At 39.6% G+C, this 13,912-nt stretch overlaps 1 protein-coding gene across 5 annotated transcripts in view; it reads left to right on the top strand.

The window, feature by feature from the left end:
- Positions 1-13,912, top strand: part of LOC5504423 (von Willebrand factor D and EGF domain-containing protein) — a 135,990-nt gene that overhangs the window by 50,809 nt on the left and 71,269 nt on the right. For all 5 annotated transcript variants that reach the window (XR_007306498.1, XR_007306499.1, XM_048721668.1 and 2 more), the window contains one exon: positions 7,571-7,644. Coding sequence is in view for 3 of the 5 variants with exons in the window: in XM_048721668.1 (XP_048577625.1) it covers positions 7,571-7,644 (74 nt within the window). In the remaining 2 variants the exon portion in view is untranslated. The remainder of the gene's footprint in view (positions 1-7,570; positions 7,645-13,912) is intronic.

Raw genomic sequence — 13,912 nt, forward strand, 5'->3', positions numbered from 1 at the left:
TATTAGAGTAAATCACTTACAACTGCCTTAAAAGTGAAGCTTAAACAACGGAGAATACAATATTACCAGTGCATAACGAGTTACCTGCTGTACTGTCAAGTTGCCTGCTATATGTTTTTATTAAAGTAAATCACGGACAAATTCCAAAAAAGTGAAGCTTGAATGACGACGAATACGATATTCCCAGCGCATAACGAGTTACCTGCTGTACTGTCGAGTTGCCTGCTATATGTTTTTATTAAAGTAAATCATGTACAAATACGAAAAAGTGAAGCTTGAATGACGACGAATACGATATTCCCAGGGCATAACGAGTTACCTGCTGTACTGTCGAGTTGCCTGCTATATGTTTTTATTAAAGTAAATCACGTATAAATACCAAAAAGTGAACATTTAACAACGACGAATACGATATTCCCAGCGCATAACGAGTTACCTGCTGTACTGTCGAGTTGCCTGCTATATGTTTTTATTAAAGTAAATCACGTACAAATTCCAAAAAAGTGAAGCTTGAATGACGACGAATACGATAAGCGCATAACGAGTTAGCTGCTGTACTATTGAGTTGCCTGCTATATGTTTTTATTAAAGTAAATCACGTATAAATGCCAAAAAGTGAAGCTGTAACAACAACGAATACAATATTCCCAGTGTATAACGAGTTACCTGCTGTACTGTCGAGTTTCCTGTTATATGTTTTTGTTCGAGTAAATTACGTACAAATGCCAAAAAGTGAACATTTAAATCTGGTATTCGTACCGAGACGGCTGTGTGGGGTTATAAAATGTATGGTGATAGACGTTAGTGCGTGGGTTAAAGTGTGCAATTATGGCTATTATATATGGTGTATTGCATTGGGGATGTTAGTTAAGAGTTGTGGCTATAAATGAAATGTAGAAAACGGGCTTGGAGTTAGGGCAGAACAGTGTATTTGACCTTTGAACGAGGGTGATAATTACCTGTTGATAATTTCCTGTGAGTGTAATGTGAGCTTGTGAAAAATCAAGTCAACAACAAGACCGGTGAGGAATAATATCTGAAAGCGTGCAGGGGACAAACCAATGATGGCAAATAGAAGATAGATAGTGGTTATATAAGTATTGGACAGTTGGCTCCTTGAGTATGGGTTTTTATATTGTGTCGTGTAGAGAGAGAGTTTGTTAGGATTCGCGCTCTAGGTTAGTGACTGATAATCGATGAGCTTAAGCGATGGCCCATATCGAGCGAAAATAATACGCGTAGATACGGCAGAGAAACGGTAGGAATTACAGTGCAGGTTAAGATGTGTAAATCACGTGCAAGTGCCAAAAGTGAACATTTAACAACGACGAATACGATATTTCCAGTATATGTTTCTATTCGAGTTAATCACTTACAAATGCCAAAAAAGTGAAGCTTTAATAACGACGAATACGATATTCCCAGTGTATCACGAGTTACCTGCTGTACTGTCAAGTTGCCTGCTATATGTTTTTATTAAAGTAAATCACGAAAACATTCCAAAAAAGTGAGGCTTTAATAACGACATACATAATTTGTCGTACTTCGATTTCACTGTTATTTCAGTCAGAACTTTAGATATCGATTTTTTTCCCACGGTCACGTGATTGATGGCGTCATATTTTAAAAGTTCGTGATTGTAAAATCCCATGTGCTATTTGTCATATTTCGAAAGTTTCGTAATGTTTTCTCAATAGGAACTCATCAAGGGTTGGCAGGACATATCTCTCTCGCTTCACAGATTCATTTAGTCGTCTCAGATCAACACAAATCCTGACCTTCTCATTACTCTTTGCGACTGGAATCATAGGCGCGCACCAATCAGTAGGCTCTGTAATTTCCTCAATTATACCTTCGCGCTTCATTCTATCCAGCTCACTCTCGACTTTAGGTAAGAGTGGGAACGGTATTTGTCTGGCGGTATTGACGTGATACGGTTGTGCACCCTCTCGTAACTCGATTTTCACTGGCGCACAATTAAGAAGACCAATATCTCCGAATACGTCAAACGAAACTTCTCCAACTCTCTGTACTAGACCCATTTTACAAGCAGTGTCCCGTGCTAGTAAATTGTTCACTTGCTCTCCTGCAATAACAAAAATCTTAACCTGGTATGTCTCCCCATTTAGCTTAGCTTCAGTCAGAAATTGTCCTTTACAGATCAGTTTTCCTCCTGGACTTGAAATATCAGCGCGCTCTGGCTCTAGCTTTGGAGGGTTTGGGAGATGATTATAAGTCGATTCCGACAAAACTGTAATATCAGCCCCCGTGTCAATCTTGAAATTAACAGGTTTCTGGTCGCTTAACAAATCAACTGTCCATGGATTCTTTGTCTCTTCCGATTTTACATCTCCTAAGAAAAATCGCTGGACTCCCTGTGGTTGTGTAACCTCATTAGCATTCATAGGTGGCGAGTGACAAGCTGCCGCAAAATGATTGTGTTTATTACACTTGTTGCACGTTTTTCCTTTAGCGGGACAAACATTATTAGCGTGTGTGCGGGCGCACCTGTCGCATTTCTTATCTCCTGTTTTTTTTTCTTGCCCCTTGTTTTGTTCTTTGAACTTCCGGTTTCTACCCTGCGTGCGGGAACCCTGTGGTTTATGGTGAACTTCTTCGAGCAATTTGTTTGGACTTTGGTCTGAAATTTGAGATTTGATCAAATCGGATTGTCGAGCCATTTGTATTGCTGAATCCAGGTTTAAATCTGATTTCATTTGTAACTTCTTAGATAGTTCTTTATCTAGAGTTCCAATGACAATTCTATCTCTAATTTGCTCGTCCTTTAGATCCCCAAATTCACAATATTCAGCTAATTCGTACAGGTTTCTTATGAATGATTCTGCCGATTCTCCCGGTATTTGAGATCTCTGATGGAATTTCGCTCGCTCATGAATAACATTTCTCCTTGGAATAAAATAATCATCATATTTCTTTAGGACTTTCTCTAAGTCTTTCTTGTCAGCTTCTGACCCAAAATCAAAGGACTTGAGAATGTTTTCCGCTTCAATTCCCATTGAATAAACGAGCGTGCTCACCTGTATTTCCCCTTCTTCTTTCGTAAGTTTCGTAGCAATCGCGTATCGCTCGAACTTCTGCTTCCATTCCGGCCACTTTAAAGGCTTGGTGAAGTCAAGAAACTCCAGTGGATTCAGGAATCTCGCCGCTGCCGCCATGTCTTGATTTTCTAGATAATATTTATTAGAAACAACAACGTAGTTTACAAGGTCCGAGCTGTGTCAGCCATGCTTTCATGAGTCCTCTCTATTCTAAGTGACGTCACGTAAAACTAAAAGAGACTGTCAATCAACTATCGTGACAACAAGTGTAAGAACCTGGCTGTCCTCATTGCTGATGAGCGACGTACGAACGTACGTTGGACGTACAATGCTAGGCTGGTTGGAGCAGCATATGAGGTACAAACCCCAAAGAATAATGTAGATGATGATAGTTCTTATCATTGACACTTTAGATCATTAGCTATTTTTGTCATTTTAAGGTATGTTATGAACGAAGGAGCATCTTCCGAGCAGATATTGAGAGGCATCCCTGTGGTAGTGATTATGGGGGATGATGTGCAGTATCCTTCTCATCTCGACACCCCAACATACATACCTGACTCTCGCAGTGCTCCCTCCAACCTGATGTGGACGATGTTCGATGCTGCCGCTGAACTGACGCGGATAATAAGGCAGACAGAGTCGGAGCGTCAGCTGAGAGATGTGCTGATGTCACTGCGAACGTACTCCACCACAAGAGGGCAGGTGCACTGGCTCCAACAGTTGCAGTGGCATAACCTTCGCCGGACACATGGTGACGAGCTTCTTCAGAGAATGGAAGATGATGGTCTGTTTGTCTTCCCACCCATCGCCTAGAATGGGTCAGGAACAATAAAAACGCATCAAACAGACCCCCAAAAACGATTCACCTATATGTGAGCCTTAAGTTGACCTACGGATCGTGGCAATCGGGAGAGCGTTCGAATAGTTATAGCCGTACGCACGCCGAAGGAGCGAATTCACTATTGTTGTTCTAGTGTCTTTGTAAAACAGCGACATGTTTATATGTCGCCGGCGACTAAAATATTCCGGTTTACGCTCGCTCATAAACAAGCGCATCAAACAGACCCCCCGAAAAAGATTCCTTTATATATGAGCTTTAATTTGACATAAAGATCGTGGCAATCGGGGGAGCACTGGAATAGTTATAGCCGTACGCACGCCGAAGGAGCGAGTTCACTATCGTTGAATAATTTTTACTATCGTATAAGCAACGACATGTTTATATACCGGTTTACGCTCGCTCACAAACAAGCGCATCAAACAAAATCAGGCAGAATACCACATAATCTGACATAATTCCACTTATGAGAGCTATATTTTATGGCGAAAAAGAATCCCACATATCTGAGTTGTTTTTGCCATAAAGATCGTTGCGATCGATAGAGTGTTCCATTAGTTTTGATTTTTCTAAAGCAGCGCGATATACGTTCGAAAAAATGTTTTCTAATGAGAGAGACCGAGAGTAACCCAGAGTATTTTTATCCGTGGGCGAAACACCTTGATGCGTGGGCGAAGCAACTCTTGATGCGTGGTCGAAACTACTCTTATAGACGTGGGCGATACAACAACGTTGGCGAAATTACCTTTTACCACCTTTTCACCTCGCTTGCTCGGTCCGTAATGAGAAATTTCAGTTCGCGGGCTTTTTGTACAGAACGAGGCCGCAGGCCGAGTGAGCAAAATAGGGTCTACAGGAATTATTTGACTTGTCACTTTCCAAAAGTTTAAATAAAACCTAAGGAAAAATCTGCAAGTAAGTGTGATCCAGCCTTGAGATGACATTCTACAACTACATTCGGTGAAGGGTCCAGCCCTAAAAGTAAACTCAATCCAAGAATATCCTTTGTTTTGAATAAGGTGTGCTGATTTAGAATGGAAAGAGTTAACAAGAACATAAAAAAATCAGTCTATTTGAGGTTTTAGCGGGTGAAGTGCAAAACACTCTCAAATAACAAAATAAGAATTTATAAATATATGAGAAAGAGTGGGCCTGAGGTTGATAAATTGCGAAAAACGGCAAAGTAAACTCAGAATTAAGAAAGCTAATAACTAAAACTAAAGTCGATGGATTTTGAAGAACATTTATTTAAGTCTATATTAAACATTTTGTTCTTTCAGGATTGATAATTCAATGAAAAAAAAAAAAGAAATTGTTACTCATTTCATTCTTGCGGATATTCGTCCTGACACACATCTTCGAGAAACAATGGACGCGCACGAGAATTCCTCCCTTCAAATCAGAAATCGCCAGTTGCCATTATGTCCTTTGGCTGAAAAATATCCGGTGATCACAGATCAATAGTACTCGATCCTCTGCCGAAATACTATCGGCTAAAATTCTCATTTAGATATCAAATCTATATTCATCCCCTCGACCCCCGTTATACGCTCGAGCCATCTCAATTACCGACTACATGCCAGCGAAAGAGCCTCACAGAAACTTTAATAACTTAAAAAGCTTTAGGGTAGACGTGCTGATTTTCAAGATACATACACACAAAAGCATAAAAAAGAAAATGTCCATGAAAGTTTTGCTTGTTTGTCTATTTTGATAGGCTATTTTCTCCTGTTTTGCTCGATAGCTTTGTCAATTTGTGAAAACAGGAAGACTTACGGGAAAAACAGGTTTTCAAAAGAAAAACAATGTAATTTTCTTTTTCAGATACAATATTTGCGCTGCTTTGGTGGTCTGATTTCAACGCACGCGCCAATAGGAGGTGCATTGCTTACAGAACGCGCCATCGGTTACCGTGGAATCGGAATGCATTCGAAAGTGGTAATTTCGAAATTTGCGAACATTTGAAAGTGCCGACTTCGTGCGCCCGCGAGCCCACCTATTTGAGTATTCGTCTGGTGCACCAGCTCAAACGTAACTCTCGGGTATATGTAGTAACAGTAAACATTATCTTCCTTGTATTTAATCTTACTTTGTTACAATACTTCAATTCTTTGTTAACACATTGACCCCTCAACCGGCCTGTACCGGCTTTGAGAAATACCCACAACCAACAAAATTCATAAATGCAAAATAAACACAACAAGATGAAGATACTCAGGCATCAGTCTAAGGGATAAATGGTCTTGAAGATATGCATACAACCAAGGTGATAGCTACTACTCTTAAGCCAAATAATAGCACAGGTACTTTGACAAATTTTAAATCGAACAAGGAAAAACAACTGAATCAACCCTCTTAACAAAACGCTCAAAATACCACACAAGGGTTAGAGATCAGCAAACACAGCCCGAGACACAAATAGATACCTTTATTCTGACCTTCCCGGTTAATTTCAATGGCCTCAAAACACAATGTCTACTCCTTGAAGGCTTGTAAAACCACTTGGATGCCATTACGGATTGCAAGGCATTCTGGAGAATCCAGGGAAAAACTCACGAGTGGAGGGACAGTCAACACTCCTCTCCGCAAAGTTAGATGTTTTTTTTTTTAAATAATTTATGGTATTTTCACCCCGAAGCCAAACAAATCAATTCCCTGTCATACAGGCTCAGAATAGCAGTGTAAACAATTTTGGAATCAATTTGGTCTCAGAAAAGACACCATTTAGGAGAGCTGGGGTGATTTATCAGAAAATTATTTTCTCATCCGGGCAAAGCCAAACAAGAAAAAATCACCATGAATCAACCTCTGCTTACAAATATCCATAAGCACAGCACTCAATTATGTCCCAATAGACTTTATGATGACCTAGGACACTCTCCTAATATGCTCATAGCTGTTTTTTGATGGAAAAAATACAAGCAACCATCAACTTGTGCTTGCCTTAGTGAAGCGATAAGGTATTAAAAGTAGGGACCGCAAAGAACTGTTGGAAAGCTAGGATACCGCTGACTAGGTGCAGCAGTGTTTGACTTTGACGGGCTGTAAAAAAACTCAAAATAGGGGGGGGAGGTATCTGTTTTCAGTCTTCAGTTTTTTTTTTGTAAATTCAGCTCAAAAATAGCCAGGAGTCAATGGGTGAAAGTTATAATTTTGTGGTGAAATATTGTTCTTAGGAGAGAAGGAAACCCGTGAAAATACTTGTGAAAATAACCTGTGATTATTTTTAGAGGTACTTTCAAAGGTTTTTCACAGGTTGTTTTCACAGGTTCTTTCACATGTTTGTCAAGATAAAACCCTTTTTAATTTTTTGGCTTTTTCTGTTGCTCATCAAGGATTTTTATTTTTTTTCAAGTATTTTTAAAGGTATCAAATCCTATGAAACCATTTCACAGGTTTTATTAAAGGAGTCTTTTCACAGATTTTTCACAGGTTGGTTAAATGCTGAAACCTGTGTTTTTACCTGTGATTTTCTGGGCATTTCTACTGCTTTTAACAGGATTTTTCACAGGTATTTTCATGGATATTTTCACAAGCATTTTTACATGCTCTAAGCATGTAAAAACAACCGTCTTCTTAGGTTTTCAAATTTATTAAAATCTTGTGTTTTATCACAAGAAAATCACAGGTCTCTCTCCAGTAGGCACATTTTGCACTGCTGTTTTCACAGGTATCAATAGAGCACACAGAACACAAGACATGCTCATGTGTAAACGACCCACATTTTTTTACATTCGACGGAAGGTAAGTAGGTCCGCCTTATTTTTACTCAAAATATAATTCAAATCTAAGCTAATGAGAGTGGGAAACTTTGGTGTTTGACATGATTGTCTGCAAAGGTGTAATGATTTGTCGTTATTTACGTCACTAGAACTAAATAGAACTGAATTTTTATTTTATTTTGAAAACTTATTGTTAATAGAAGCTAATAATTTTTAACATCGTTATTGGTTAAACGACTATATAATCACGATACAACACTAACTCTACATTAAGGACGTAAAGCGGATAAAATGGCACGCGTATAGTTACCAAGATGCATAGCAATGAGATACGTCCATGGACCCTTAACACATTACAGATTTACAAAAAAAAAAGGTCATATCGGCCAAAAGGATCAGCAGGAACAGCACAGCCATACGGGGTGCTGGCCAGTCATCAAGAACTATATAGACCAAGTTATGAAATAGTTTCACTATATAGCATTCTTTTTCTTGTGCGGCTGTGACTAAGGAGAAGAGACGACGAAGCTGCGTACATTGAGGTCAGTTTGTGCTTTAGTTCTCTGTCAAAATTAAAAAAAAAAAACAGAGTTAGGAGTTTATCTTCTCATGGCTCTAAGAGAGTTCGCCAACGCGGGTTCTTTGAAAGGCTCTTTGTTGTACTCGCTCGATCCTGGCGTTTTAGTGCTATTAGCCAGAGACCAGACTCTGGTTCCGAAGCAAGGATGGGACTTGACGAGAAAGAGGTATAATGTTCGTCACGTCACGCCCGTCAATAACGGACAAGTACGCTTCCAGCACGGGAGCTAGGATAGTCTATGTCTTTAACTATCTGTTTGAAAATTGAAAAGTAATTGAAAGTACCTTTCTCACCTCTAAAATGATCCCAATAAGCCATACAAACCTTTGTATTTTTTGCACGATATGGGGTGTGAAAACTCGCTTCAAAATGCCATTTTTTACGAAAATATCGACCAAAGTTTAATGCAATCTCAACCGATAGTAAGGCGATGAGCCCCTTTGGTTCTTTGGAGCGGCCAGCAATTATAAACAACCAAGAATTTTGGCTTATCGCGCTATTGACAAAGCGACTAGAAGACGGCATTTTGCAGTACTGTATGCGGCTTATTCCATGATTTATCGAGACTGTTTATTCGGATATCAGAGAATAAGACCCACATTTAATCACACTGAGGAGAAAAGTTTGTATCGTAAAGCATACATGAATATCTCTGAGTTTTGACTAAAGAAAGGGCATACAGTGTTGTAAACATGGCGATCGTAGAAGAGGGGTTAATCGACGGTTTCATCGTTCATCGCTCGCCGCTGAGTCAATTTTTGTATAATAAACACCAGAGAGCTATTGCTTTAATGTATCATGCCGTAACGCTGCGTGGTGAAGCTGCGTATTTTACGTTGCCAAAGGTGCAGGATCGAAAACCCAACGAACTTCGTCTTCAATGGGTATGTCAAAAGGCCAGGAAACGTATGTGTAGGCTCCTCCCGGGCCTATGGACAACTCCTTAGAGAGTTAAAGTGATATTCGCGGCAATTTTATCGATGAAAAAATAGCGAAGCAATGCGGGACGAGGTAATCAGTCCAAAATACTTCCTTTTCTGAAAAAAACTTTTTTGACATTTGAAACATCAAAACATTGAAAAAAACCAATCATATGCCTGCCCAATTGTAACAATATTTAATCCAAAAATAAAAAAGGTTTAAACAAGAGCAATTTTATATTTGATTTAAAAAATGTTGAAATAAAATATTTGAAGCTGTTTACTTTTTGATTGATGATTGAAGCAAAAGCCCGAAATAAGTGTTGAAACTTGTGATATTTTTTTGTTTGATTTAAACAAAGAAAATATGGTTTAAACATTTTAAGATTTTGATGTTTAATTTTAACAAATAAATATGGTTTAAATTTGGCCCGTCCGGTTTTGTCGGTCGATCATGAATATTTAGTATTCATATTGCCTTGTGCAGGCGCTGTTATAGCTGAATGGGGGTCTAGAATTTTTGGATCACTTCACCTATCTGGAACACGTAGGACGATATCATCGTCCTACGTTATATCGTCTTACGATTTACGTTATCGTAGTCGATGTTCGTTTATTCTACGATTTAACATCGTGGACGATTTACGTTTACAAATTGACTCGGGATTTGGATCTACAGTTTCGATATCATCTACGTTGACGATTTATCTGATGGCATCAACTTTTACCACTTAACTGGTTAGGGGGACCGTTATAGGGGAGATGTTCAGGTTCTGTGGCTTTGTATTGACCGCTTTTTGCCCCATGCGGTGAAAGAACAAAATATATGCCGTGATACGCATGGTACTCATTCATTCATTCAAGCTGCTGGAATTTCGATAAAAAATCAGATAATGAATGATGGCTCGATTCGAAAATCATTGCATGGATTAATTGTAGCTGATAATACAACTGTATTTTTCTTGATATTTAAAAAGGTATCCTTTACCTCGAAAAGAGGTAAGTTTTACACTATAAAAGACTAATTTAGATTTTATTTTCGGATCTGCGCTTGTGTAATTTGCTTGAGAAAAAAAGGAATTTTGAAGTCCATTCATTATTCATTTTTGTTGCGAAAATACTTTTTTTGCTTGTGATGGCTCCATTTGACAACAAAACCACACCTGGACCAGCCACTGCAGAAAATGCACTGGGAGAAAATGACTTGACACATAAAGTATTTCATATTTGTTTTAATGACTTGATAGTGATAAAAGCTTAAATCATCTCATTTCCCCGCAAAAAGCATGTGGTAAACAGAATACAAATTAAAAAAAAGAAGAAACATATAAATATATATATAACTCTTGAATTTAGATATTTGACAATGTCCCTTTAGAATGAATGGGCTATGACTTGATAGCCAAAGACTGAATGGGCTTAGGATTCATATGCCTTGAACGTTCGAGTGATAATTGCCCAGGGGTGGGTGGACAGGAGGAGAGTATTCAGGTATAAACATGATGGAAAGGTCCAACAGAGCTCAAAATGTCATACACCCAAAAAGAATGGAAACCTGCCACCCCAAAAATACAAAAGCCTGTTTGTAAAATGTTCCCAAAGAAATACAGTGGATAATATAATAATCGTACTCCTATAGTAGTCGTACTCCTGTAGTAGTGGTATTTCTATAATAGTCGTACTCCTATAGTAGTCGTACTCCTATAGTAGTCGTACTCCTATAGTAGTCGTACTCCTGTAGTAGTCGTACTCCTGTAGTAGTCGTATTTCTATAATAGTCGTACTCCTATAGTAGTCGTACTCCTGTAGTAGTCGTACTTCTGTAGTAGTCGTACTCCTGTAGTAGCTGTACTCCTGTAGTAGTCGTACTCCTGTAGTAGTCGTACTCCTATAGTAGTCGTACTCCTATAGTAGTCGTACTCCTATATTAGTCGTACTCCTATAGTAGTCGTACTCCTGTAGTAGTCGTACTCCTGTAGTAGTCGTACTCCTGTAGTAGTCGTACTCCTATAGTAGTCGTACTCCTATAGTAGTCGTACTCCTATATTAGTCGTACTCCTATAGTAGTCGTACTCCTGTAGTAGTCGTACTCCTGTAGTAGTCGTACTCCTGTAGTAGTCGTATTTCTATAATAGTCGTACTCCTATAGTAGTCGTACTCCTGTAGTAGTCGTACTTCTGTAGTAGTCGTACTCCTGTAGTAGCTGTACTCCTGTAGTAGTCGTACTCCTGTAGTAGTCGTACTCCTATAGTAGTCGTACTCCTATAGTAGTCGTACTCCTATAGTAGTCGTACTCCTAGTCGTACTCCTATAGTAGTCGTACTCCTGTAGTAGTCGTACTCCTGTAGTAGTCGTACTCCTGTAGTAGTCGTACTCCTGTAGTAGTCGTACTCCTATAGTAGTCGTACTCCTATATTAGTCGTACTCCTATAGTAGTCGTACTCCTGTAGTAGTCGTACTCCTGTAGTAGTCGTACTCCTGTAGTAGTCGTACTCCTGTAGTAGTCGTACTCCTATAGTAGTCGTACTCCTATAGTAGTCGTACTCCTATATTAGTCGCACTCCTATAGTAGTCGTACTCCTGTAGTAGTCGTACTCCTGTAGTAGTCGTACTCCTGTAGTAGTCGTACTCCTGTAGTAGTCGTACTCCTATAGTAGTCGTACTCCTGTAGTAGTCGTACTCCTATAGTAGTCGTACTCCTATAGTAGTCGTACTCCTATAGTAGTCGTACTCCTGTAGTAGTCGTACTCCTATAGTAGTCGTACTCCTGTAGTAGTCGTACTCCTGTAGTAGTCGTACTCCTGTAGTAGTCGTACTCCTATAGTAGTCGTACTCCTGTAGTAGTCGTATTTCTATAGTAGTCGTACTCCTGTAGTAGTCGTACTCCTATAGTAGTCGTACTCCTATAGTAGTCGTACTCCTGTAGTAGTCGTACTCCTATAGTAGTTGTACTCCTATAGTAGTCGTACTCCTGTAGTAGTCGTACTCCTGTAGTAGTCGTACTCATATAGTAGTTGTACTCCTATAGTAGTCGTACTCCTATAGTAGTCGTACTCCTATAGTAGTCGTACTCCTATAGTTGTCGTACTCCTGTAGTAGTCGTACTCCTGTAGTAGTCGTACTCCTATAGTAGTCGTACTCCTATAGTAGTCGTACTCCTGTAGTAGTCGTACTCCTGTAGTAGTCGTACTCCTATAGTAGTCGTACTCCTATAGTAGTCATATTCCTGTAGTAGTCGTACTCCTATAGTAGTCGTACTACTGTAGTAGTCGTACTCCTGTAGTAGTCGTACTCCTATAGTAGTCGTACTCCTGTAGTAGTCGTACCCCTGTAGTAGTCGTACTTCTGTAGTAGTCGTACTTCTGTAGTAGTCGTACTACTGTAGTAGTCGTACTTCTGTAGTAGTCGTACTCCTATAGTAGTCGTACTCCTGTAGTAGTCGTACTCCTGTAGTAGTCGTACTCCTATAGTAGTCGTACTCCTGTAGTAGTCGTACTCCTGTAGTAGTCGTACTCCTATAGTAGTCGTACTTCTGTAGTAGTCGTACTCCTGTAGTAGTCGTACTTCTGTAGTAGTCGTACTTCTGTAGTAGTCGTACTACTGTAGTAGTCGTACTCATATAGTAGTCGTACTCCTGTAGTAGTCGTACTCCTGTAGTAGTCGTACTCCTGTAGTAGTTGTACTCCTGTAGTAGTCGTACTCCTGTAGTAGTCGTACTCCTATAGTTGTCGTACTCCTATAGTAGTCGTACTCCTGTAGTAGTCGTACTCCTATATTAGTCGTACTCCTATAGTAGTCGTACTCCTATAGTAGTCGTACTCCTATAGTAGTCGTACTCCTATAGTAGTCGTACTCCTGTAGTAGTCGTACTCCTGTAGTAGTCGTACTCCTATAGTAGTCGTACTCCTATAGTAGTCGTACTCCTATAGTAGTCGTACTCCTATAGTAGTCGTACTCCTAGTCGTACTCCTATAGTAGTCGTACTCCTGTAGTAGTCGTACTCCTGTAGTAGTCGTACTCCTGTAGTAGTCGTACTCCTGTAGTAGTCGTACTCCTATAGTAGTCGTACTTCTATAGTAGTCGTACTCCTATAGTAGTCGTACTCCTGTAGTAGTCGTACTCCTGTAGTAGTCGTACTCCTGTAGTAGTCGCACTCCTGTAGTAGTCGTACTCCTGTAGTAGTCGTACTCCTGTAGTAGTCGTACTCCTGTAGTAGTCGTACTCCTGTAGTAGTCGTACTCCTGTAGTAGTCGTACTCCTGTAGTAGTCGTACTCCTGTAGTAGTTGTACTCCTGTAGTAGTCGTACTCCTATCCTCTGTGACGACTACTACAGGAGTACGACTACTACAGGAGTACGACTACTATAGGAGTACGACTACTACAGGAGTACTCCTATAGTAGTCGTACTCCTGTAGTATCATCAGAGAGGCCGTTGGTTATAGAAAAGAAACTTTCCTTGAGGTAACTTAAAATAAATTCCAAGCTAACCCAAGGGTCAAGCTGTCTTTTTTTGCTGTAACTCGCGTAATGCGCACGTTACAGATATCATATTCTTGGAACACATAACGAAATATCGAAATATAATATATCAAACATTTCAACATAGCTCAGCGAAACAAAGACGAAATAACACCTGAAGACCATGGTTTATTTCTCTCGGGTCTGCAGAGAGTACTTTTTTGTGTTTCGCCGTTGATTTGTTTCTCGCTTCCTCTTTTGTGACTTTTTTCTTACTTTGTTTCTCCGATTATGGCTTTTTTTAACCGCGCGCTTCGAGTCTTGCAGCGAT

Source organism: Nematostella vectensis, chromosome 14, assembly GCF_932526225.1.
Source record: "Nematostella vectensis chromosome 14, jaNemVect1.1, whole genome shotgun sequence".
In the NCBI taxonomy this organism is placed as follows: Eukaryota; Metazoa; Cnidaria; class Anthozoa; order Actiniaria; family Edwardsiidae; genus Nematostella; species Nematostella vectensis.